Source organism: Rattus norvegicus, chromosome 11 (genome assembly GCF_036323735.1).
Source record: "Rattus norvegicus strain BN/NHsdMcwi chromosome 11, GRCr8, whole genome shotgun sequence".
Lineage (NCBI taxonomy): Eukaryota > Metazoa > Chordata > Mammalia > Rodentia > Muridae > Rattus > Rattus norvegicus.
This window is the reverse complement of record NC_086029.1, coordinates 70066773-70093766: the sequence shown is the minus strand read 5'-3', so window position 1 is coordinate 70093766 and position 26994 is coordinate 70066773. Positions and strand designations below refer to the sequence as shown.

At 40.3% G+C, this 26994-nt stretch overlaps 1 protein-coding gene and 1 long non-coding RNA gene across 7 annotated transcripts in view; one reads left to right on the top strand and one right to left on the bottom strand.

Moving 5' to 3' along the window:
• Atp6v1a (ATPase H+ transporting V1 subunit A) overlaps nt 1-26967 on the bottom strand; it is a 53804-nt gene extending 26837 nt beyond the window's left edge. Inside the window, exons 1-3 of one of the 4 annotated variants that reach the window (XM_063270767.1) lie at nt 26857-26967; nt 4902-4997; nt 2725-2853 (exon numbers count right to left, since the gene is read on the bottom strand). In XM_063270767.1, the coding sequence (XP_063126837.1) occupies nt 2725-2853; nt 4902-4983 (211 nt within the window). In that variant the 5' untranslated portion in view covers nt 4984-4997; nt 26857-26967. Of the gene's footprint in view, nt 1-2724; nt 2854-4901; nt 4998-26160; nt 26461-26856 lie in introns of those variants that run through there. The other 3 variants (XM_006248348.5, XM_006248349.5, NM_001108318.2) reach the window with 3 other exon arrangements.
• On the top strand, nt 13982-24893 carry LOC120095658 (uncharacterized). 3 transcript variants are annotated; one of them, XR_005491340.2, is made up of 3 exons: nt 13982-14167; nt 19657-19735; nt 24802-24893. It is a non-coding gene; the product is annotated as an uncharacterized LOC120095658 (long non-coding RNA). The 3 variants fall into 3 exon arrangements; XR_005491339.2 differs by having other exon boundaries at nt 19657-19784; XR_010056280.1 differs by having other exon boundaries at nt 19657-24893.
• Nucleotides 26968-26994: the final 27 nt, after the last annotated feature.

Genomic DNA, 26994 nt, shown 5'->3' with positions numbered 1-26994 from the left:
AAAGACAAAGAATCAGTTTCAGTCCTAAACAACCACAGGTCTAATGAACAGAAGGGTGCATGTGGCTTTTAGATACTGTATAACTTTGAGGAAGATTGGAAACCTACCACCTATTTATTTCTGCCTCCTTGGATTTTTAGCTCAGCTTCACAAACATTCATGATGCCACTGACAAGAATGTAATGCGACAAACACTTTCAGTGGCTCATCATGGCTGATGAAGTGTCTAACATTCTGGTATGTGGAAAATAACATTTTTGAGTGGCGTGGGTGCCGCCTGAATCTACTGCAGCTGCCCGAATGCTTCTGCCCAGTTTGGGAGTCACAGGTTTAAGAACAGAAGCAAAAGTCTCTCACTAATTCGTAAGTTTGACCATATTACTGAATAGCAGTCTTCATACAGAATAGTGGTACCTAGACAAAAGATTTTAAACATTGAAAACTAAGGAAATTCTTTAGAAAGAAAAGAAAGCCTAAAGGTGAGTAGACAGTGAAATGCCTTGTTTCATATTTGTTGACAGTACAATTAATAAACATTCACTGAGATTAATTTAGGGATATCTTTCTAAAGTAAAAATGGTTACACTGTAGCACCGGTTAAAAGAAAGACTTTAAATCATCAAAATTTATACTATTAATTGATTACTCAGTCATGTTAATATTGTATGCTGGAATTACATGTAGCTATAAAAAAGGAGAAGAACATCTATGAATTCTTGTAGAAAGGTCTCCAAAACGAGCATTTTCATTATCAGTATCTAACGGAAAAAATATTTAAAAGATTTATTTATTTAATGTATATAAGTTCACTGTAGCTGTCTTCAGACACACCAAAAGAGGAATTGGATCCCATTACAGATGGTTGTGAGCCACCATATGGTTGCTGGGAACTGAACTCAGGACCTCTGGAAGAGCAGTCAGTGCTTCTAACCACTGAGCCATCTCTCCAGTCCTAACAGGAATTTTTTTAAACCTACAACAAAGTTCAAAGAATTTCTCAAAAACTACTTTTATAGCTCTAGATTACATCATTATCATTTTACTGTATTTATCATATTATCTTCATCTGCAATCCACATATCTTAAAGTGGTAAACAGGTACAGAGTAGTTTATATAAATATGCTATCTTATGGGAAGAAACAACAAATACTTACTTGTATTTCCTAAGATACCTGATTTAAATTAGAACAAAGTATATGTGAATAAAAATGCCTTAATGAAACCCACTTTTTTATATACTAAGGCAAACCTAGAAGTACAGAAGAATACACAATAGCTATAACTAATCAAAGTGGTTATTGTGTCTTGAAGTCAGCTAGACAGAGGCCAAAAAATGTAGGGAGTTTTATCACTGCATACATTTTCACTAACTTTAAGTCTGCAAACCATGAGAAAAAGAGAACAACTGTGGGGTGAGACACAGATCAGTGTTAGGATGTAGCTTGTCAGTGTTAGGATGTATGCTTGTCAGTGTTAGGATGTATGCTTGTCATGTATGAGGTTCTGTGCTTGAGTTCCACCTATTCATCAAGTGACTAGATGGTAGGTAAAGGTATATCAATAAATCCCCCCAAACTTGTTTTTAGCTATGATTTCATGCCTAGAGAGGCTTCAAATTTGGGGCTGGGGCAATAGCTCAGCTTGTCTTGCAAGCATGAACATAACAATTCAGCCTCCAGAAACCACGTTAAAAGGCATATTCTTCCAACCTCAGCCTTGGGTACCGTGGATGATTCTTGGGGCTGGCCAGTCAGCAAGTGTAGTCTGTTTTCCACACTCCATGCAACATGAGAGCTCCTGTCTCAAGCATCATGTTGAATGGCACATGAGGCCTCTGGCTTTCACCCATGTGTCCTCACATATGTGTGCGTCTGCATACATATGAACACAGAGACTTCTAATTTCCTTTTTAGATGACTTTGTTTTTATGTTATGTTATGAGAGCCAGTTACCTCCAAGCATTCTTGTTAGAGCATCAATAGAACAAAATATGCTTAAAACCCCAAGAATTAATGCTGACCTTGAGAACAGAGTTACAGACATGAGTTTCCAAAAGACTGATTGTTTGTGAGGCCTGCATTTCTTTACGTTTATTTGTATTGAAAACCAATATTTAGTGTTTGTTTACTATGTGTGCCTGAGTACAGACATGGGGAAGAGAGGACAACTGTGTTCATCAGTTTTCTCTTTCCCCCTTTGCATGACTTCCAGGGGTCAGACTTACCCTTCTGGGCTTGGCGCCAACAGAGCTCTGCATGCTGAGCTATCCTGTAAGCCCCCCTCAGTTGTCCATAGGAAATTGGAAATAGATATTATGCTTAAAAATCAACATTGTAGCAATATTAAGCATTTCTTAGGGCTAAAGCTATATTACTCATTAAAGAGAATGGTGAAGGATCTATATTTATTTTTTAAATAAAATCATGGCTGGGTAATTTTAACCACATAAGCCAATATTATTATTCCACTCATGCTTTCTTTCTTCTGCAATATGAAACCTAAATAAATTTCCAATTGGATTCCCTGAGGTCTGTGGCACCAAGTGTTAAGAGCAATGAAAACTCAGAGCGTATTTCTAATTTCTTAACCGAGAGCAGTAATTCCCAATAGTTCTCCCTTCACTATGTTCCTATATGACATGCGCATGGCATGCACCTGCTGTGGGTTAAACCCTTAAACCCCGACACACAGAAGGTGGCAGGAAATCGACCGGAAAAGGATACAAGTTTCCTCGTACACCTGAATGGTGGCCATGTCACCTTCCAGTCGGATAATCTCTCCGACCAGCTCGCTGTGCCCCACTCTCACCAGCTCGTACATGGCAGCGCCCGCCATGTCACAGGCGGTGACCACTGAAAGAACAGAAGACCATTGGCCCAAAGTCCATGAATAAGTACAGCTAGTGTCAGCATCTAATACATCCAGTAGCATGCCTTCTCATTTATTCCTAAGGACGGACAAACTCCCAGCATGCAATACCCTTCACAGTTTCACATACAGACATATTTTTAGTAAATGATACACAGAAGGAAACAAAACAGACTTGTTAGGCTATAGGTACTGATTAATGTAACATAAAAGCAACCTATTTTAACACATGAAGTCCTATATGAAAACTCTCATCTTGTACTATTGAAGTTCATTCTGAACAACCCAAGCTCCTTTCATACATGCAATGAAGGGTTTTGTAACCGTAAACAACCAAATAGCCTACACTGGAATTAAGAGCTTTAGAACATCATACAGTAATTATCAGTTTATTGTGCTATTACTCCTTGAAAGATAACAATAAAGCAAGATTTTCACTACTTTGAGCTAGTGATTCTAAAGTTTCCTTGGCTGTGGACCTTCAATAAACTCTCACTCTAGAATTAAAAAAAAAGTCAGAATGGTATCCACAGCCAGATGGTACCATCTGTAACCTCAGCGGTGGGAAGCAGAGGCAGGAGGCTCAGGGTTCCACGCCAGCCGAGGCTCCTTGAAACCCTGTTACAAAATACCACCAGCAGCAGCTCACACATGCATATATAATTCCTCTTCTCAAACCGCGGCATGTTCCTAACCAGCCGCCACCACCGTTTCAACCTTCAGTAAGAAAGGACCTCTATTTTTAATATTTTTTCACAAGCAGGAGTCAGAATTAGAACTTGCTGTGTTAGAATAGACCATGCTGTCTAGCAAGCAAGCTATTTTTCTGGAAGGGAAAGAAGGGTGCTACATTTGTAGAGATGCGTAAGAATAAACCCACTCTTACTACATAGTCTGTGATTACAGCTGTGATAGTAATTACTGCAGTGGAAAAACATGTTAAATTAATTTGAACAAAAAGTTAAGATGACCTGAAATATCATATAATGAATTTAAAAATCCTACTTCATAAACCCCAAAGGGTACCACTTGTCTATTATAAAGTACTTAGGAACTAAACGGCAGCCCTGGAGCCGGCCTGTTGCACATTTCCTCACATCCACTTTACTTAAGCTGGATGGTGGTATTCCTTTGCTTTTCCCTAAGATTCCTCATGTTTACTATGTGTCCTATCAGCTCCTGTGATCCTAAGAGAGATGGAGAAGAGTGAGTGCTCCTCTCTACCTGCCAGTGAACGCAAGCTCCCTGAGTACTTGAAGAGAAGAAGGTCGAGCTCACTCGTGGATGAAAAGTCTGCCAAAGAGGCACTGTCGCCTTCCCTGTCATTAGAACAGGGCACAAACTGTAGCATGAAACTTAAAGGAAAAATACATTTTAATATCAATGAGCAGGTTGTACCTAGGCTACTGTAGTTCATATTTGTTAGTGGGATATTCAACAAAATCAATAAATACTGAAATGAGACGGTTATTTTAAAAGCAGAGTTCCAAGGTTTGACAAAAATGGATACAGACTATAAAACTACTTTCTACTCTCAGTATCAGGTCACCGGGCTTCTCTGAAGTAGTCAGCTGTGAGATACCTGGAATACTTACCCAGACACATGTATAAACGCAGAGGGCCGGTTAAGTTAGCATTACTAGGAAAGGCTCTGAAGACCTTATTTATTTACGTTCAAATCAAACCAGTAGAGAGTAACTGAATATTTATTACACATACAGCACTGCATACTAAAAGCTATAAACCTTAAAGCTTTTTTAATTTCAAATTTAACAAAAACAATTAAGCTTTATTTGCCTAACAAGCATGGTATCACAAAGTAGCTTATCACTGACAAACCGTCAAATGGACATGATTAGTGCTCGGCGAACCATTCCGGGGGCTATAGTATTTTACTCTCATAGCAACTATGAGCTCTTAAAAAAGCAAACCACTTATGTGGACCAGCAGGACCTGGGTTTCTCCCCACAGCCCCTTGAGAAGAGGCCGATCAGTGAGGTGCCCTTGCTCTTAGCTGCTGCACATTACGTACCAGGCCCTGAGACTCCATGCACATAACCAAATGTGCTTTCTTTGTCTTCATCACGGATTTTGGGTAGCTTGGAGAAATCCATTGTGCTAAATTTACCTAAGGCAAAAGAGGAAAGTAAATCACAATTAGAAACTCCAAGACAAAAGAATTAGCATAGGTGGTATATTCTCAAGTCATAAAACCATTTCAGAATAAAACGTGACACTACACGTAGGTGTGTGTGTGTGTGTGTGTGTGTGTGTGTGTGTGTGGTATATTCTCAAGTCATAAAACCATTTCAGAATAAAACGTGACACTACACGCAGGTGTGTGTGTGTGTGTGTGTGTGTGTGTGTGTGTGTGTGTGTGTGTGTGTTTCAAGACAGGGTTTCTCTCTGTAGCCGTGACTGTCCTGGAACTTGCTCTGTAGACCAGGCTGTCCTCAAACCCAGGGATCTGGCTGCCTCTGCCTCCTGAGTGCTGAAGGGATTAAAGGTATGTACCATCACCACCCAGCTTAACACAAAATCCTTAAGTTAAAATAACTCATTCTTGAATAAGCTACCAGTATATCTGTTATAACTAAATTGCGTGTTTACATTTCATATTGCATATTGCCAATGATTTATCTACCCCTTTACTATTCATATCCTCATCCAATATTTCCAACTTCCTCTCCAGTTACTCTGAATCATTCATAAAGCCTAAGAGCCTTTGTCTGAGAACTTTTTTGCTAGGTTACCCAGCCCAGTACCTCCTTTAGGATTCTGGTCAAATGTCACTTTCTTCATGAGCCGCTGTAAGCCCCGATTTAAATATATTACTCCCGCCTTTAGTTTTTCAATGCTTTATTAATTTTTTAATGTTACAAGTGTTTTGCCTCAATTTCTGTATGTGCACTACATGTGTAACTGGTGCCCCCAGAGACCAGAAGAGGGTATTGGATCCCCTAAAACTTAAGTTACAGATAATTGTGAGTCACTTTGTAGATGCTCTTCAGAAAGACCAAGTGCTTATAACCACTGAGCCAATCTCCAGCTCCACTCTTGCTTTTTTTTTTTTTTAATCACTTTTCATAGTGGAACAAACTATGTATTTTATATTAAAATCTCTTTAAAATTTGTCTCAGGGCATTTTTCCTCTTCTTTTAATTGACCAGAATCGTAAGGCTGAGTTGTAGGAGCACTTGCTCCTGCAGAAGACTCAGGATCAATTCCCAGAACCCACATGGTGCCTTACAACTGTTAGTAATTCCACTTCTAGGGGCTGACACTGCCTTCTTGGTTTCCTAAGGTACCAAGTACGCATGCGATGCACATACATGCAAGCAAATACTCATACACATAAAGTAAAAATAAATCTTAAAAAAAAAGGAAATTTAGTTCAACGTCTGCTTCAGAGAAGTACAATCCGAAACTCCAATGGACAACTGCCCATATCCAAACAGAAAACAGAGGCCTGGCCTGGTGACTGACACATGTGTTCTCTCAGCACATGGGAAGCAGACTCAGGTCTGTCACGATGTCTGAAGCCAGCCTGGGCTACAAAATAGGCTCCAGACCAGCCTGTACTACGAGAGATGCTACCTAAAAGCAAGCAAGCAGCAGCAACAACAACAACAACAACAACACACACACAACAACAACAACAACACACACACAACAACACACACAACACACACAACAACAACACACACAACAACACACACAACAACACACATAACACACACACAACAACACACACAGACAACAACACACACACACAACACACACAACAATACACACACAACAACACACAACAACACACACACACAACAACACACACACAACACACACAACAATACACACACAACAACACACACACACACACACACACACACACACACACACACACACACACACACACACACACCACCAACAACAACAACAACAATATCAACAATAACACCAAAAAGGAAAATCTGGGATACAGTACACAAAAATTAGTCTTAGAGCATTCAACAATAAAGTGCTAAGTCATATGCATTTAGTAAACATTCAAAGACTACAAAGTTTAGTGAAGCCATCTTGAAGGTCAGCTAGTATTTGTACAAACAAGGAAAGAATGAGTGGCAAAGGCAACCCAGATGGGTCAAGAATAGGAGAATGGAAATAAAATACTCAGGAAGAGCAAACCGACCGGCCTGGCTGGTATAAAGCTTATGTTCAGGCAACAATAGGGACAGAGCATGAAAAGATGGGTGATACTGACTATGGGTCTCTACCTGAACCTAAGAAAAACAAACACACCTAGCTCTGTGAACAATAGGAACAACGTGGTGACTGAAGGAAAGATGGTGTTCTGTTGCTCTAACATATTAAATCTGGGAAAGACTGCACGTAGGCTGAGAGATTGAAAACTCTAGCTAAGGCTTGAATGTTGATGGACTTCTATCTATTGAATGTTTGTTCTGTTCTTCCCAAGGGAAAGGCCCCGTGTTAAAGCAAGACAATAAAAGCTGTAACGAAACATGCAACAATTTTCAAGGAGCTTTTTGCTGGTTTACCCAAATGGACTACACAGAAAAATGGTTTAAGTGCTCAATTAAGGTATAAACACCGTACTGGGAACAAAGAGAAACTGACTCTTCTACTGTAGAGAATGTGGGTAAGTGTAGATCAGTATGGATAAAGCATATATACAGAAACATCATTGGAAAGCAAGCTTTGAGGACACCTGAGTCCAGATAGAAGAACACGGGTCAGAGCCAACCCCTGGGCCCTGCTGAGGAGTCGTCCTACGCCAACACTGAGGAGTGATCCCCAGTATTTCTGGAGATGTCAGAGGATCACATACCACAGATACACAATTTGTAATCCTTTGGCTGAAGTATCAAAAAGCTGTGTATAGACACTGATAAATCTCGAGTGTTGTTTCTCAGGAGCTGACCACCTTGCTTCTTTGAGAAAGGGTCTTGTCTTCCACCGAGACCTCGGCCTTGCAGGTGTGCTCAGGGTGGTTAGCCATTGGGTCATAGCTGTCAACCCATCTCGGCCTCCAAAAGCACACACCACTGTACCTGACGTTCTAGTGGGTGAGAACTGAACAAGTATGTCCTCACCCTTGCACCACAAACATTTTACCAATTGAGCTATCTTCCCATCCCTCAGAACAAGATTTTCTAGGAACCACCAGATAATGAAAGACAATGAAAAAAAAAAAATCTGATGTACTCTTTTGGTCCCCACAGGTACCCATCACACAAACAGATACACACATAAAAAAAAAAAAAAAAAATCCTTCAGGGGCTGGAGAGATGGCTTAGAGGTTAGAATTTAGTTCTTACGGTGGAGCCAAGTTGTTCTGTTCCTAGCACCTGCATGGCAGCTCACAATTGTCTACAATCCAATTCCATGGACTCCAATGTCTTTTCGGACCTGAGGTCCTGCCAGCATGTGACGTACAACACACACCTTCAAAGACGGTACACCTAAACACGGTACTGAAGTCAACATCCAGGCTAAGTTCCTCTCCAGGGTGGGTGTCCCCTGTATAGTATCTGTGACACATGATCATCTGCCCAGTAAAGTGGGAACAGCCCAGTGCTTGAGTCAGCTGACTTGGGATCACATTTAGGTTCCTCTAATGATATGCTGCAGGAAAACTTAGACAAATCAAAATCTCTTTAACTGAAAAACAAGAATTATGCTACTGCTTATGCAAGAATTGTGATTTAATTACAGACTTGGTCAAACGTTCCTCGTGAAATGCTCACAAACATTCCCTTAGTGATGCTATGTGAATAGCATCATTTGAAAAAACCATTTGCTTCCAGAAATGCCTTCTTTCACGACGGGTCTGCATGAGTCCTGAGTGCTCCTTGCTCAAAGGCAGTCTTTTTATGGTCCCTCACTCCTTGAGCTATCCTTTCAGAAAGTATTTTATCATATTTGTATTGACTGCTTTAAAAATGGAGCTACATAAATAAAAAATGCTTTAAATATTATGTCAGTACAAAGGAATATTACTTCTTTTAGAAGACAGAGACCAAGGCTTTAAGTCAAAAAGATTGAGTTTAAATTTGTAAACTATAGCATTGGAAAAGTCAAATTCTTTTGACCAGTCTATTTCACCTAGAGTCCAATAGAGCTGTGGTAAGACAAACATGTCATTGGTCTGCCTGGGAGAAAAGGGGTAATAGAGTAACTAATTTAATTAATCCAAGCCAAGATTGCCTGATTTCTAAAAAGTATGACTAATGTAACAGCAGCAGCTGCTACTGCTTTTAAAACAAGATTAATTTTTATCATTTTCAGTGTTGTGTGTGAGTGCATGCATGTGTGCATACATGTCTGTGTGTGAAGGAGGGGAGGGATGGGGTGGGGTATGAGGTGAGGTCCTCCTAGAGCTGTTGTCCTAGATGGTCCTCTGAAAGATCAGCAAGTGCTATATTTCAGGCAGAAATATGGTGAAATACTTCCCTTTAACCAGCCAGCTAAAATTAGGAGATGGTGTATTCTCAGAAGTAGCACAGGCTGACTTTACAGGAATGCATGGAGAAGACAAGGGAAGAGCGGCTTACAGGAGGTGAAGCAAAAACTAGAGGGATGGGCAAGAATGATCAGACTACACATAATGTTTTCCTAGAGATGGTTCAGTTCTCCTGAGCTACAGAAAGGTCATAAAGGCTCTAGGGAGTCAAGCAGTAGCTTTTGTAATTTAAAAAAAAAAGTATTTATTTCTATTAATGTGAGTATACTGTAGCTGTCTTCAGACACACCAGAAGAGGTCATTGATCACAATACAGATGGTTGTGAGCCACCATGTGGTTGCTGGGATTTGAACTGAGGACCTTTGGAAGAGCAGTCAGTGCTCGTGCTCTTAACCACTGAGTCATGTCTCCAGTCCTCTTTTGTAATTTTTTTTTTTAAATTATGGTCTGAGTCCTCCTAATATATGGACAATGATTATTGGAAGGGAATCACAAGGGTTTGTTCATCAACCAGCTTTCTTGTGGGTTTAGCAGTGTCTGGAGAAGTATAGCCATTATGGGGATTTTGGTGTCTATTGTAGCTGGTCTTTGGCACTTTTGGGGTTCTTTTCCTATACTTTATCCGCCCAGTTTCACCTCCTAACACTAGGCAGGAAGAAACAAGAACAGAGGAGAGAGAGGAATTAGGAAGATCCCTGATCTAACTTCTTTCCTTTTGTTTCTTCTCTGACTCCAGCTACTAACAACCTCCCCAAGTGACCACCACCATCAACCCCGCCTCTCAGGATTCCAAACATCATGCAACTGTAGAAACCATCTGCAGCGGGAAAACCACGCCTCTGCCGGAACATGAGACAAATAACAGTCAGCGGCTGTGGACAGTCCGAAGCAGCCCCACATCTCTATACCTGGGATTAAAATGAAAGTACATTCTTGCCGTATTTCTGTGTTTTTAAGAGAAATGCAAATTCCAGAATTCCTAAAAATGTCACTATTCTTTTAAACTTTTTTTAAACGTTTGAGGCACATATTAGGCATTAGAAACAATGACATTAAGACAGTAAGAGGATCAACAGCCTAAGGGTAGCGCTGCAAGTCTACATCCAGACGAGCAGACATACACCTTTGCTTTCAGCTGACAAACACTCGAACCAGCAAGTCAAGGTCTTGTTTTGTTTTGTTTTCCTTTTCTTCTTGGGAGGAGGAGGGGAAATGTTGGGGACAATCCCATTCTCTGGAAGGACGATACAGGGGTTGAAGAGATGGTTCAGTGTTTAAACACCTGTGGCTCTCACATGGGACCCATGTTCAGTTCAGGACCCACACGCTGGCTCACATCCATTGTAACTTCAGTTCCTGGGCCTCCAATGCTCTCTTCTGATGTCTGCGGGCACCAGGCATGCATGTGGTACACATACATATAAGCAAACAAAATATTCATACACAAAAATAGAAACATTTTAAGGCCAATATAAAGAGAAAATAAGATTGTGAGCAATTTAGCTCTCTACTGTGCAAGAGGAAAAATCTCACTCTGTAGAAGGGGCTGACCTTGAACTCAAGAGATCTCACTGCCTCTTCCTCCTGAGAGCTGAGATTAAAGATGTGTACCACCACTACTCAGCAAACAGCGGACTTTTTAAAAATATTAAACATGGGCTGGAGCGATGTCTGAGCAGTTAGTAGAGCAGTCTGTTCTTGTAGTAGTTTATTTTTGTGTCCAGCACCCATGTTAGGTGACTCATAACCCCTGTAATTCCAATCCAAAGGGATCCAACGCCTCTGGCCTCCTGAATATATGTGCACAAGGCCACATGCACACAAACATAACTAAAAATAAAAAATAATTTTAAAGTATTAAAAAACTTCAAAAGCATTTTCAATAGGAAAGTTAAGTCATAGTAAATTAAGAGTTACTTTTATTCTAAAACTTCACAGTAGAAGGTCCAAGTATACTATGATCTAATGTTGCATGAAACTCCTTCCTTACAGTTATCCCTGCTGTTCTCCAGGATAAAAAAAGCAGCCAAGGAACAGCAGTGTGAGGGACGGAACTCGAGGTAAAGCACTAGCTGCGCAGGAACTAGCAGAACTCCAGCCCCCCCCACCAGGAATCGTGAAGAAAATGTGGCACAGAGAGCTACAGTCACAAGAAAACAACTCAGGGACTACATAAGCTTTATCCTTGGCTACTGGACTCTTTTCCTAAGGACAAAACCCAAATGGTTTATAACGAAGATTCCCTTAATTATACATTATAGACCCCCACGTTTGAAAAAAATGAAAAAGAAAAAATCTGTGCTATAGAGAAGGGAAAATCCAGACGGCAGCAAAGGCAGCCATCTGACTGGTGAGTCATCAAACTCTCCCCACTGCAGAGCACTGAAGTGCCGCCAGAGCCGGCTGCCCCACCATTTTATAACAGAGTCTAAATTGCAACTGGTTATCGTGCTACACCTAGCAATGCCTTTTATTCTAAAACAATTCCTTTTAGTATCAGAGTCTTGGCTGGAAACGAGGAGAAGGCCACACAACAGCCAACACTAGGCTTCCAAGGCAATTCTCATGCAGTCTGACCCACTCCACTGGCACTTGGTGTTATTTAATGTAACATTTGAAAAAGAACACACTAACTCACTAAAAGACTGGCTTAGGAAAGCACAGGGGGTTGTTAGTTTTTTTAAAAAGGAAAAAAAATCAGTAGATTTCAAAAGTTTCTTTTTTTAAAAAAGATTTATTTATTTTATTTATATGGGTACACTGTAGCTGACTTCAGACACATAAGAAGAGGGCGTCAGATTCCATTACAGATGGTTGTGAGCCACCATGTGGTTTCTGGGAATTGAATTCAGGACCTCTGGAAGAGCAGTCAGTGCTCTTAACCACTGAGCCACCTCTCCAGCCCCTCAACAATCTCTTTTAGCATTATTTAAATTGTATGCATCAAAAGACATACAGTGTGATGTCATTAAATATATGCTGGATGCAACCATCAAATCAGAATAGGTAGGTAGGTTTCCACTGCTCCATTTCTCATTTATTTGATTTACTTTAAAGAGAGGGACTCGTGCCAACAGCCCAGACTGGTTTCAAACTCCTAATCCCAATGTCTCAGCCTCCTGATGCTGGGGTTATAGGCATGAGCCACCAAGCCTGATCTACATTTCATCTGCAATTTTCCGCACAGAGAAAAGCATCCTAAACCTGCTTTTGATTTTTATGCTTGCTCAAAATTTCCAGTTAAAAAGTTTACTTTGGGGTTGGGGATTTAGCTCAGTGGTAGAGCGCTTGCCTAGGAAGCGCAAGGCCCTGGGTTCGGTCCCCAGCTCCGAAAAAAAAGAACCAAAAAAAAAAAAAAAAAGTTTACTTTGGTCATTTGTACTGTAAAACACTACTGCAAGCTATCACTTCGTGAAGGCCTTTCTTATTCACCTCTTTTTATCTATTTAGCAGCTTCATCAGAAATGCAGATTTACTTCACTATGCATACCCAGAACCCTCTGCTTCTCTTGCCAATAAAACCTGAACTTTATTTAAATTTGGTAAGTCTACTAAGGTAATTTCAGTTCCATTAGCAATGGCTTGCTTGGGAATAGAGCATTTGGGAATGGTCTGACTAATAAAAGGCAAGAAAAATCTTTTAGGAAATTCTGAGTAACTTCTCTTCTTAGACGGCGACAGGAAAGAACACCTTTGGCAGCTGGTCATCTGCACGGGATGCTGAGCTGTAGCAATAGTGTGGGACGTAGAAAGGAGATAATTTGGGAAGGCAGGCTACCTTGCTACAGATGACAACATAGAAGAACAAAAAGTTCTGGGTCCTTGTTCCATTACTGATCACTTAATTGGTCAAGATAGCAATAAAAAAAGAGAATCTCAGGAATAAATATTTTATTTATACACATTTCATAGTATCATTAAAAAAGAATGAATAGATTAGGAGGTAAACTCAAGGTCATTAGTGAAATCATTTATGAAAACTAAACATTCTAAGGAAATGTGTAGACAAAGCTGGGAGTCAAAGAGAAGAGAGAAGCACAACAAAATTCCAGGAGGAACGGCTGGTCTAATGGAATCAGGGAATACGATGACAAACAAGTGTGTGCACTCCTACAGGCACACACACACACACACACACAGACACACACACACACACACACACACACACACACACACACACACACACACACACACAGAGTAATTTAAAAAGAGCTGGCAGTGGTGCTGCACGCCTTGAATCCCAGCACTTGGGAGGCAGAGGCAGGTGGATCTCTGTGAGTCTACAGAGTGAGTTCTAGGACAGCCAAAGTTACACAGAGAAACCCTGTCTCGAAAAACCAATAAAGAGGTGGATGAATAATATTAAAAAGAAACTAGAAAGCAAAAGCGAAGCTGCTCAGGGGTTGGGGATTTAGCTCAGTGGTTAGAGCGCTGGCCTAGGAAGCGCAAGGTCCTGGGTTCGGTCCCCAGCTCAAAAAAAAAAAAAAAAAAAAAAAAAAAGCGAAGCTGCTCAACCAGTGCCCGTCTTTACTGCTGGACTGTAACTGCCAGGAGAGCAGGACGACACCTGCTTGTGTCATAAAGCAGACCAACTGTGCACACAGGACACAGACACCATACATTAGTTAGTCACAGTCTTGGCTGAAGCATGAGTGAAACAGGAACTCCTATTCACTGAGTGAAAACTGATAGCCCTTAAAAATGCATGGAATACAGCTTGGCCTAATGCCCAATGACCGAGATTTTTAAAATCAGCACTTCCCTGAGACCAAACTGAAGCCAAGTATTACCACAGAAGAAACTTCTGAAATAAAAGGTATTATTAAACATCCCAAAATATTAGTTATGTTAATATATTTATTAACTATATTAACCTATTAAAATTTAAATGTTATATTTTTATTAATAATTCTAGTGGTTTAAAATATTAGCTAGAACAGAAATAACTACAGTAAGTGCAGAGTCTAAAATCTATTATTTGGATTAGCATTACTTAAAAATTTACACTCGACTCAAAAAATGTAAAATGTATACATAGAAAAATGAACAAGTGACTTTTGACAAAAATGTAAGTTTAGTAGTGAACTACTGTCTCTTCAAGAGGTAACAGTAGAATAAACAGTTGTGCACACGCAGAAACCAAAACCAAATACTTCAACCCATCTCGGCATTATATAAAAATCAACTGAAAGTGGATGGTAAGCCTAGATGTCAAACCTATAACTATAAAATGTTCCTTGAGAGCCTGAATTAGATAGATTTAATTTATATAACAAACAAATAGCAAACTGACAAATTGGGACTTTAGAAGAGTAAAGTACTTTACTTTTCAAAAGCTATTGTTAGAATAAAGGAAGTTAGCAATTGTGAGGAAATGTTTATAAAGCAGAAATATCTTAATATAGTTGTAGAAAAGCAAGGTTTTTTTTCTGTATAAACTTATTTTCCAATTTTTCTTTAGTATTTTATTAAAATAGACTTCCTTTCCTCTCCCTCACCTACTCAAAAGCACCCCCTTAGGAAAGTGACTCTCAGTACTCATGAACAAGAAGATAATGTAGGCTAGTGAGACAGCACAGCAGAGAAAGGCACTTGCCACCAAGTCTGCTGACCTGAGTTCAATCCCTGGACAAATGTGATGGAAGGGGAGAACTAACTTTCCAAAGTCATCCTAAGCCTTAAACACACACACACACACACACACACACACACACACACACACACACACACACACACACACACACACGACAAATAATGACTTTAAAAGGTGCTTTCTATCACTGACCACTAGGAAAGCACGAGTTAAAACCAGGATGCTCAGGCTAAGATTTTAAGATAGTATTAGTAAGGGTTAGAATAAGGAATTTGGCATATAATGCTGGTAAGAAGTCAGGCATAACTTTAACCCCAACACTTGGAAGGCAGAGGCAGGTGGATCTTGGTGAGTTCAAAGCCAGCCTGGTCTACAGAGCAAGTTCTAGGACAGCCAGGGCTACAGAGAAACCCCTATTTGAAAAAAATCAGAATAATAAAAATATCTTGGATAAGGACTTAGGAAGATCCTACTGTATTCTCAGGCATAAGATTTTGTCTTACAACACAGGCTATGTGCTAAGACTTTGGTTACAAACTTGGTATAGTAGAGTGGTTGTAAAAGACAGAGACAGAGTAAGAAGGACTTCTTGTTTTGTGCTGCTCTTACTTAAGGTAGTATTAATTGTAATTTTTACCCACAGCCTAATTATCTCTATTTTTGGCTGTTTCCTCAATCGTTCATCTTCCCAGGACAATGTCCTGGGAAGGATGAGATCATGTTTAAAACAAACACAGATGCATATCAATGAACAATAGCAGGTTCTGTCAATGTACATTCCATTCAATCCCTTAGGTATTTTCCCTGAGACCTGAGTAGATTTAAGTTTCTGCTTTGGATCACATCAAAGACTTTGGTGTCAATCAGCCTACCTGCCACTTAGACTCTAAAATGTGTTACATTTCAAATAATTTATGGAGCTTGTAAATACTGTGACCGACGTCTCTCACTAGCTCACTGTATCACCTAAAGCTGGGGTTCAAGGGCTGCTGAAAACAAGCTGCCATGCTCGGTTCTCTACAGTAGGTAACTGAAATACCTGACGCAATCCTTCCATACATAAAATCAGGGCCTTTCACAGTTGTTTACTAAGAGTTACTTTTTACTCTTTGGGCAATAAAAAATTCCAATTTCAAATAATGAAACGCCAATATGAATCAGACAAGTAGCACTTTAAGTTGTAACCAGAATAAAAGTCATAAACCTGTCTTATTCTCAAATTATATTGCTTCTGTATGAATAAATGTGTACTATCACAATGGTAGATCATACACAATCCAGGAAAGCCAAAGTCATCCAACAATTCAGTCTTCTAAATAGTAAACCTAAATGACAGATTCAAGCAAATTACTGAGGACAAAGAAACTTCTGTGCATCGCTAAATTAAAGAGCAACATGGTGATATCTACCAAAAATTAAAAGTGTCACTCTTACCATTCTGGAAATCAGTCTGGAGGTTCCTCAGAAAATTGGACATTGAACTGCCTGAGGATCCAGCTATACCTTTCTTGGGCATATACCCAAAAGATGCCCCAACATATAAAAAAAGACACGTGCTCCACTATGTTCATCGCAGCCTTATTTATAATAGCCAGAAGCTGGAAAGAACCCAGATGCCCTTCAACAGAGGAATGGATACAGAAAATGTGGTACATCTACACAATGGAATATTACTCAGCTATCAAAAACAACGAGTCTATGAAATTCGTAGGCAAATGGTTGGAACTGGAAAATATCATCCTGAGTGAGCTAACCCAATCACAGAAAGACATACATGGTATGCACTCATTGATAAGTGGCTATTAGCCCAAATGCTTGAATTACCCTAGATCCCTAGAACAAACGAAACTCAAGACGGATGATCAAAATGTGAATGCTTCACTCCTTCTTTAAATGAGGAAAAAGAATACCCTTGGCTGGGAAGGGAGAGGCAAAGATTAAAACAGAGACTGAAGGAACACCCATTCAGAGCCTGCCCCACAGGTGGCCCATACATATACAGCCACCCAATTGGACAAGATGGATGAAGCAAAGAAGTGCAGACCGACAGGAGCCGGATGTAGATCGCTCCTGAGAGACACAGCCAGAATACAGCAAATACAGAGGCGAATGCCAGCAGCAAACCACTGAGCTGAGAATAGGTCCCCCGTTGAAGGAATCAGAGAAAGAACTGGAAGAGCTTGAAGGGGCTCGAGACCCCATATGTACAACAATGCCAAGGAACCAGAGCTTCCAGGGACTAAGCCACTACCTAAAGACTATACATGGACTGACCCTGGGCTCCAACCTCATAGGAAGCAATGAATATCCTAGTAAGAGCACCAGTTGAAGGGGAAGCCCTGTGTCCTGCTAAGACTGAACCCCCAGTGAACTAGATTGTTGGGGGGAGAGTGGCAATGGGGGGAGGATGGGGAGGGGAACACCCATAAAGAAGGGGAGGGGGAGGGATTAGGGGGATGTTTGCCCGGAAACCGGGAAAGGGAATAACACTCGAAATGTATATAAGAAATACTCAAGTTAATAAAAAAAAAAAAGTGTCATTCTTTTTTCATGCAGCTAGTCCATTCCTAGGAATTTACTCTGTGCACAACAAATTTTATTAATATTCATTATAGTACTTTCTTATGCAAAGGTTGGAATATTCCTTAATATGGAGACTAGGGAGAGTGAAATGACTAAGGCCTTGTAAGCCTAGTAACCTGGGTTTGATTCCCATATCCTATATAAACATAGAAGGAGAATCAACAATATAAAGACTAAATAACTTATGATGGAATCTGTTTGCTTAATGGCATTAAAACAGTAATAGTACTCCCTGAGTTCAATTTACAAGTTGTGAGTTATAGTACTGAACATTTAACCATCACATGCAATTTTCCTCATTTGATGAATGGAGATAAAAATAAGTGCCATCTTAGAAAGGTGCTGAGAGGCTACAATGAGTAATTATAGCCAAAGTGAAAAAGGCCTTGGCACTTGTGGTGGCACATGCTTGGGATCTGCTGAAGAGGTAGGTGTGGTAGAAGGATCGAACAAGGGTCTGGACAAGGAGGAAGCTCCTGGCACTGTCCATATGACGATGACGATTCACCAGTGCAATGACTCAACTAGCATTTGAGAGGAAGCTTTAAGTGCATCAGTGTGGGATGTCTGTTCAGTGAAAGAGGGAGGCTGGGGGGGCTGGGGATTTAGCTCAGTGGTAGAGCGCTTACCTAGGAAGCGCAAGGCCCTGGGTTCGGTCCCCAGCTCCGAAAAAAAGAATCCCCCCCCCAAAAAAAAGAGGGAGGCTGGGATACTACTCACATGGACTACCGTTTATGGACGAATCATAGGTGGGGGCTAGGAACAGGCAAGAGAAACGTCTGAATAGTAATTTTCACCGTGCTTATACATGTATTACCCACTTAACAAAAGAATTGTAAATTTTTGTACAGCTTTTAATATAGCACCTGCATACACGCACATGCACACACAGAGAGACTGACATATAAATATACAATCAAAATAAAATGGTAATAGAGGAAAAAGTACAAGCAGCAGCATGAGATATAAAAACTGGCATTTTAAGTATGTGACAAACTGAACTCCAAACCATCTGCCATTTCCTACCATGGGTTTGAGCAATGCCTCCACTTCTAATTACCAGAAAATAACTGAAATCAAGATGTGTGCAGTGGCATGCATTTGCAAGCCCAGCAATTGGGAGGCTGATGCAATAGGGGCTCACATTTGAGATGAGCTTGGGTTATACATCTAGACTCCATTTCAAGATAAATAAATAATCAAAAATGAATTAATTGCAAAGAGTTTATTTGCTTTTTTAAAATGTTAAGTTTTTTCACTTTTATTATGTGTCTGTGTTCCTGTGTGGGAGTAGCGCATGTGTTTGGCAGAGCTGGTGAAGACCAGAGAGTGTTAGATTTCCTGACCGGGAGGTATAGGTAGTCATAAGCCACCTAACATAGGTGCTAGGAACAGAATACAGACTCTCTACAGAAGCAGTACACACTCGTAACCCTGATATATGTCTCTGATCAAATCCCCCAAACTTCGCTTTATTTAAAGTTTTCTTTTTTTTTTAATTTATTTATTTCATGTATATGAGTACACTGTAGCTGTCTTCAGACACACCAGAAGAGGGCATCACATCCCATGACAGATGGTTGTGAGCCACCATGTGGTTGTTGGAAATTGAACTTAGGACCTCTGGAAGAGCAGTCAGTGCTCTTAACCGCTGAGCTATCTCTCCAGCCCTATTTGAAGTTTTCTTAAAGAGAAAGTTAATCTTTTAATCTAGTGAACTACAAGGGACTTTTCTCACAGTGATTATGTCATATGATTAAGTCAGGTGACAGAAACTGTACTTGTGTAATATGCTTTACACTTCCAAGGCATAAAACATTTTGCAGCATTAAATACTAACACCGAAAAGAATATGCCAATTTGAGCCTTATTTGGTGATATTTATCATTTTTTGGGTATGTTTTTACAACGACTCCTTCTAGGTGTCACACATAAAATTAAGAATGCATGCAGTTACCAGGATACTTTATTTACTTCCTCCTCCAATAACTAAGACTAAATATATGTCAAGTATCTTCATGCCTAGTCACTTCAAATACTATTTTTCATCTTGTTAATTCTTCTTTAGCCAAGCTGGCCTTCTGTTTCTTTTTAAAAATGTAAATTGTTTTGTTTTCCACTACTTTCAGAAAGTGTTCATTGTCAAATGGGAACCACGTCACACGGAATGCTTACCCGGCCATTCTGAAGCAACCACTGAGCATCTGAGTACGGTCCTTTCCTGTGATTCACTGTACATACAGACATGTGCAAACATGTACGCATATCTTACTGTGGATACTCTCTACCTCTTTGTCCTCTCTTTTTTTTCTACCTCTCCTCTTTTCCAGTGTTAACAAGATACACAAAACTCATGTCTTACATATGGCTTTATGAAAACAATCTTATATACATTTTCTTGTATTTTACCTTTTCGCATAAGGAACATATTGGAAATCCTCTCAAAATATATTTAGAAATACTTCCAAGTTACCAGAGAGATTCAACTCCTACTACTGAATGCTTCAGAATATGACTGCCATAATACGCATAATACTTCTACTAGTCGGTGTTCCCCTATTCCCAGGATTTTGGCACTGCCAACATTGTGGCAGTCAACGTCCATGTCGACATGTTCTTGCTTGCTTACTGATGATTTTAGTTCATGGAGACTGATGAAAGAATACATACATTTCTAATACTAACTACTACTGTTTGCTTACCAAACCAAACCAAACCAAACCAAACCAAACCAAACCAAACCAACAAGGAAAGTCATTTCTCTACTAGCATTCACGGGGAAATCTTTCCCCACATATCCCTGCTAGCATGGTTTAGCATTTAATTTTTACTAGCCAGAGACATAGCATTTCACTGTCACTGTATCAATTGGTAGTAAGGTTATAGTTTTCACATTTGTTAAGCTAAATGTTAAATGTTTAAGCTTTTTCTTCTGTGAACTTCAGGCCACATCCTTCTCTATGTATGGTCCTAACTGGTGGACTTTTTACACTTTATAAGATTTTTTACAAATACTAACCTGTTAGATATATTGCAAGTGTTTTCTTTTAAGCATTTGTTTCCATTTCTGCTACAAAATTCTATCTATAGAGTTTCAAAGACTACTTTTTCCTTCCCTTCCCTTCTCTTTCCTAATTCAGAGGTATTCCTCTGTGGTTTAGGTTCTATGTATATATAAAATTTGACTAATATTTTAAATATCTATTTACATTTAAGTTGTAGACAAATTGATTCAGTTATGTTTACCACATAAATGTGCCTCCCCTCCACACTTAGTCTCACTTTGTCATAATTGGAATTTCCTTATACATTCACATACACACATATTTACATATATATTTGAAATAGGATCTTATGTAGCCCAGGTTGACCCTGACATCATCTGGGGATGACAGGCATGTGCCACCATACATGCTTTAAGTGGGTTGAGGACAATACAGGCATGTGCCACCATACATGCTTTAAGTGGTGCTGAGGACAAACTAGAGCTTAGGGCATGTTATGCAAGCACTCAGCACTGTACTTCTATTTCTTAGAAAATTTCATACTTATGTATTTAAGCCTAACAGTATATATACAAATAAATAAACTACTGTTATATGAGTAAGCCAAAGCATTTTCATAAGGTGTTAATGCAATTTTAAAATGAAAGAATTATTTCAATGTTTACATTTAGATTAGACTTAATAAACTTTAGCTGGACCTGGTGGCAAAGGCCCATGATATCACTACTTGGGAGGATGAGGTAAGAAACTAGCAAAGACGAGGTTTCGCTAGGTATGGAGCATGTTCAAAGTGAGTCTGGACAACTTAGGGGAACCTTGTCTCAAGATATGAAAGAGACCAGATGTCAGATGTGGCGGTGTATGCCTCTAATTCCACAGCCGAAGCAGGTGGACCTCTGAGAGTTCAAGACCAACCTGGTCTATGTAGCTAATTCTTGGACAGCCATAGCTAAATATGGAGACCCTGTCTGAAGAAACAAAAATTAACCTGAAAATAGCTACAATATACCACGAATAGCTAAATGTTAATGTAAATGGCTGTCACCACAGCAACTAAGTTTTTAGTGAGCAGGTAAAGATAAAGAAGTGCTAATCTAAAGATATAACTCCATATATTTATTCACCATATTCCATATCTATTATATATAATGCTGTAATTAGGCTTTCCCTTCTCAATAAGAAAAAGGAAAATAAAAAGCATTACTGATCACAGATTATTTACCAATACACATAAAAATGAATGAAAATACACTTACTATATCCCAGTTACTCTATAGGGAACTGACTTTAATACAAATATTCAATTATTTCTTAAACTATTTTCCTTATAGTATTTTTGTCATGATTAACAAAAAATATAAACTTGAAAAGCTCTATTTCAATTATTATTTTATTTACTCATACTTCCCATGCAAAACCACTAATCCTTGTGAATCACTAAAGAAGGAAAAAATTCTTACTCTAGTTCATGTCCATACTGTTTCTTATATTGAACAAACTTTAAGAGTGGAGAAATAGTTTCCTAAAAACGATTCCATGCATTAATGATCATAAACATTGAAAAAATTAACATAAAAAACCCAGTGAACTATAGCTAAAACCAAAATAAGGGAATTATGCTGCTATTCCTCAGCTCCTACTAATTACTAAGCAAGTTTGGAGTCTGTCAAAGCCAGATATTCTGGCACTAGAGTCTGCAGTCCAGCCACTTGGGAGGCTGAGGCACACTGACTAGCCTTAGTCTGGTGGTTTGAGAACAATATGAGTTACAGCATGGCTAGCTTCAAAGAACATGCCCAGAAAAGTTCTTTTGGCTCTATTTTTCCACGATAGACTCATTTCAAATTTTAGTCCATTCCCTGCAACAGAAACCTTTTGTGCAAAAACGTTTTGTTTTTTGTCACTCTTGTAGGGCACTGTATATCTCTCCTAGAAGTTCAGGGTGTATGACTGAAGCATGTCGTTCAATTAGTGAGAACTTCTGTTGGTGGAGTGGCACATATCGGTAATCCAGCACTTAGGAAACAGACAGGAAGAAGACCATGATGAAAGCTAGGCTTGACCTCCGTTTAAAAAAAACTTATAAAGTATGTACTAACCACTGTAGACTTATGATCTACCTTGATAATACCTACGGGCTAGATTTAAACAGAAAGAGACTTCATTTTAAGTGCCCAAGGTCAGACAGTTAATGATAGGGAAGGCTAAAACCTAATCCCAGGCCTCTGTGATTGGGAAATCTATTCAGGAAAAGTTTGAGTATACTAAGTTACGCTCACTGCCATCTAGCTTTCAAACTACTCTCAAATTGATTATCTAGGCTTATCTCATTCACAATACCCTTGGGAGGAAAGTTTCTTAGTATGGAAGCCTGAGGTTTCCAGCATCGGCTGCACTTAAGAAGGCACATGACCAAAATGGAGGCACTGAATGAAGATCCTCTAACATTAGGGCTGAACCATAGGTCTTACCATTATCAGTAAGCGCGACACGCTGTGGAAACAAGGTGCTTACTGAATTAATAAAGTCCACACAGGCTCATATCTACTCTATTTAGGATTTGGAAACTTGGACTGAGAAGTTAATACTTAGTGCACAGCCTTTAGGGAACTATAATTCGTAACAATTAAGGCAGTTTAATTTCCTTTTTAATCATTCAACGCTTATTCAATAAACGACCCATCAGGGCCCTCAGTATTCTGTTTGCTTTAACAGGGCCTCTTCTATCCACTTCAGCATCCTTGTGCAGAAGATATAACAGAGACAGATTGTTCTTTAACTGCAGGGAGGTTTACTGAGGAATACCCCAGCTACCAAAAGTAGCCTATATGGAGAAGTAAAGAAATACAGAATATTGGGTATATCAGCCTAAAGGACTAATTGGCTACCGTGGCCCAAAGGAAAGGACACACGTTCACTGGTGACACCCTGCAAAGACAGGGTAATTAAGGGAGATTTCAGAGTAAGAAATAAAGGGCGTTGGGGCCCCAACCCTTAAATTCTCTCTTTCCCCCTCCTTCCCTGTCTCTCCCTTCCCCCATAGGCCTTCTCACCTATGAAACAAGGTCTTACTTTGTTGCCCTGGCTGGCCTAGAACCCACTTTGTAGACCAGGCTGGCCTTCAACTCAAAGAACTCTGCCAGACCCAGTGCAGAGATTAAAGGAGGGAGCCATTATACCCAGACCCACACAGAAATCTCATTAATATCAGAAATGCCTTCCAGCGCTCAAACCATCTGTGTGTATACAGCATCAAATTCTTCTTTAATATTTACTCTCCTTAGCTGTTTGGTTGCCAATTCCAGATTTGCTAATCCTCCCGATTTCATTAGAAGTCTAAGGTACTGCTTTCTTGAGTTCCCTAAAACTGGAGCAATTAACTGTGAAATAAAACTGCAGACTCATCCAGCCTTTCTTATGAACTTCTCCTCCACCAGGACTCAGTGCTTTCAAACTGGGTTCCTCCAGCCCAGTACACCTGCACAGAACTGGTTTGGACTTTTAAAACACGAAGGAATTCTGTTTATTTGGTGGAATGTCACATGGGCATGAAGCAGTGCCAATTTTTTTTCTCTCTCACTTTGGAGGAAAAATGATGGGTAAAATTATATTTCAGGCTGAGGAGATGACTCAGTCGTGAAAGCACATGCTTTGCACATATGAAAATCTGAGTTCAGCCTCCCAGGTGGCCATGTAAAAGTAAAGTGTGGTACTGTGCCTTTAACCTCGGTGCTCAGGGCAAAAGACAGAAGAATCCTTGGGGCTGAATGGCCAGCTAGGCTCCTGAATCAGTGAGTCAGGTTCAGTGAGAGAACCTAGCTCAAAAAAGGGGGGTTGAGGTGGGGAGAGCAACAAAGGAAGGCACCTCTGGCCTCTACGTGCAGGAACAGACACAAATAAAAATGTCAACAAGTGAATGGTTCAACCAACTGTGGTGCCATCCATACCACAGAATGATTAGCAATGCAAAGGAACAAACTATTTAAGAATCTATATTTAAGCTTGTTATAGAAACATACCTATTGTCTAGTCTGGATCACAAGCACACAATGGTAATTTGGGCAATGCAAAATCATTAAGGCAATATTTTAGTAAGAAGTAGCAAATAGGCCAGTCTTTCTATCTTGTTAAATTGTTATCAGTTTAAGGTTTTGGCTTTTAGCTTTTTAAACAAAATCTGATAAGAAAATTTGGAAGGGGATAAAAAAGAGCACCAATCACTGTAAGATAATCATTCCATCCTTTTCCTATTTTTTTTTTTCTTTCTAGTATGAGGACTGGGTGAAGAGCCTCGAGCATGCAGTGGAAGCAAGAACCATATCCCCAAGTCCTCAGCAGATATTAAAAAATAGATTCCTCAATTACATTGCATAGAACTGAGATTTAACTAAAAATCTTATTTCACATAAGAAAATGCATTCTTTAGGTTATAAAAGTCAAATCTCTGATTTTGTAAGGCCTTTGGATTCAAAGCAATGAACTTTCTAAGCTTGTAGCACAAATAAAAGAGTTTAGCCCCAAACTGAAGAACATTCCTTTGGTCAAGTGCATTGTTTGAGGTGAAAACATTGGCTACTATGGTGCATATAAAATGGAGTACAAAGGGTTGGGCAACCCTAAGCAAAACAATTTCTGTACTTTTCACAAAATATTATGCACTCAAGTCTGAGAAGGGTCACTTGAATCTCTTTAACAAATGCAGAAGTGAATTAGGAACATAAGCATTTCTTCACAGATTTAAACTGATTGGGAAGGGCATAACTTGTAGGATTTAAAAGAAATGTCAAAAAGGAATGACCCACAGTCAGTAATGTCTAGACTCTCCTTGCCTTTAAATTATAGGCAAATAGATTTGGATTAATTATGTTTTCAGCTTGATCAGTTTCCAAAGAATTACTTCCCCTTCGGGAAAACCTCGTCACTTTCCTGTAAACTAGTCTGGGTCTCCAGCCCAAAAAGGTAACACCATCTTTCATCGCCTTCCCATTCAACTGAGACTGTCGCATTACCAACACCCTGTTCTGAGGATTGTACAACCTTCTTCTCTCCGAAGAAATAAGGCCCGTTCTTACCCTTCCAGTCTCATCCAAACACTCACTAAACCTCTCCTGCAAGGATGTCGGACAAAACCCTTAGAATCACTGAGAACGCACATTTGTGGGGAAGCCCTTCAGTGTGACTGCAGTGAGGGCCATATCAGTGACATTCCCTACTAAGCCTGTCTCACCGGAGACGCCTCTGCCTACAGGGGTTTTCCTCCATTCTGATCAACCAGGCCAAGGCCTTTGCCAAGGAAGGAGCTTTGGGGAATGGGACCCGTCGTTTGCTGCAGACCCCCAAGAAATGGCTAAAACAATTCTACCACCTGAATCAGCCCCAAATGCTCTAAAGAAGGAACCATAATGGCCGCACTCGCTCTCAACACAGGGAAAGGTGGGCATCATAATCCCTCGTCGTGGACTAAGGTGAAGGGTCAGGGGTCCAGCAGATCTAGAAAAATGAGCTCCTCGCTCATGCAGGAGGACAACGCGAAAGGAGCCCCAAGCACCGCACGCCGCGGTTCACACATCCCAGTGTCTATATACTCTCACCCCACCCCGTCAATCGTTCCCACCAGCCACCAGTTACCTGTCGCACCTCACCTGCCCGGGCTCGCAATGCAGAATCTGTACCTAGACCGGACCCAGAGGCTCTGTCACTGAGAGAGGGGAAGTCTTCAGCTGCAGGAGGCGGGTCAGCCCTAGCTAGTCATGTGACCTCAAGCCCCACCCCGCTTCCCCTCCCCAGGCACGCTGCGTCTCGCAGGCTTGAACCTTTGCGGATTGCTTGGATGTGAATGGTTCCGCGATTTAGGAAAAGCGTTATTTTCTTTTTCACAATGACTGGGTTATATAAACTACAGTACAGAAAACGAGGATGGCAAGGGTTAAAGTGCATTGCTAAGGAAGTGACGCTGAGTCACGCTCTAGGGACCGGAAATGGCGATGAGTCCCGCCTCTAAAGGCCCCAGTAAAATCCTGGCTGGAAGGCATAAGCCTATCACGTGATTTCAAAAAAAAAAAAAACCTGTGAGGTTTGCCTGCTGGAGGATGGCCAAATTATCCAGACCCATCGTTACCTTTTGAATTTAAAACACATTTACTGCAAGCCTCCACAGGCTTTCTTACATTGAGAAGAATCCATTTTGTAAAACCCTATTAGGGGACAAGAGGATTTGAAGGTCACTGGAGGTCTAGAAAGTGGGTGGGGGCGGGACAGGCTGATCTTGTTGGTTTGAAAGAGAGGGAAGGGTGGAAAAATCCGGATTTTACCGCCGGAGCCTACCAAGCAAGCTCCACTGGAGTGTCGCAAAGGGTGGGTGGAGCTAGCCGACCGTAGGCCCAGCCCTGGAGAAAGAGGAGGGGGTGGAGTCCTGGCGGCGCCGAGCACTGCGGTTGCGCGCGACGCGGCGGACGCGCCGGC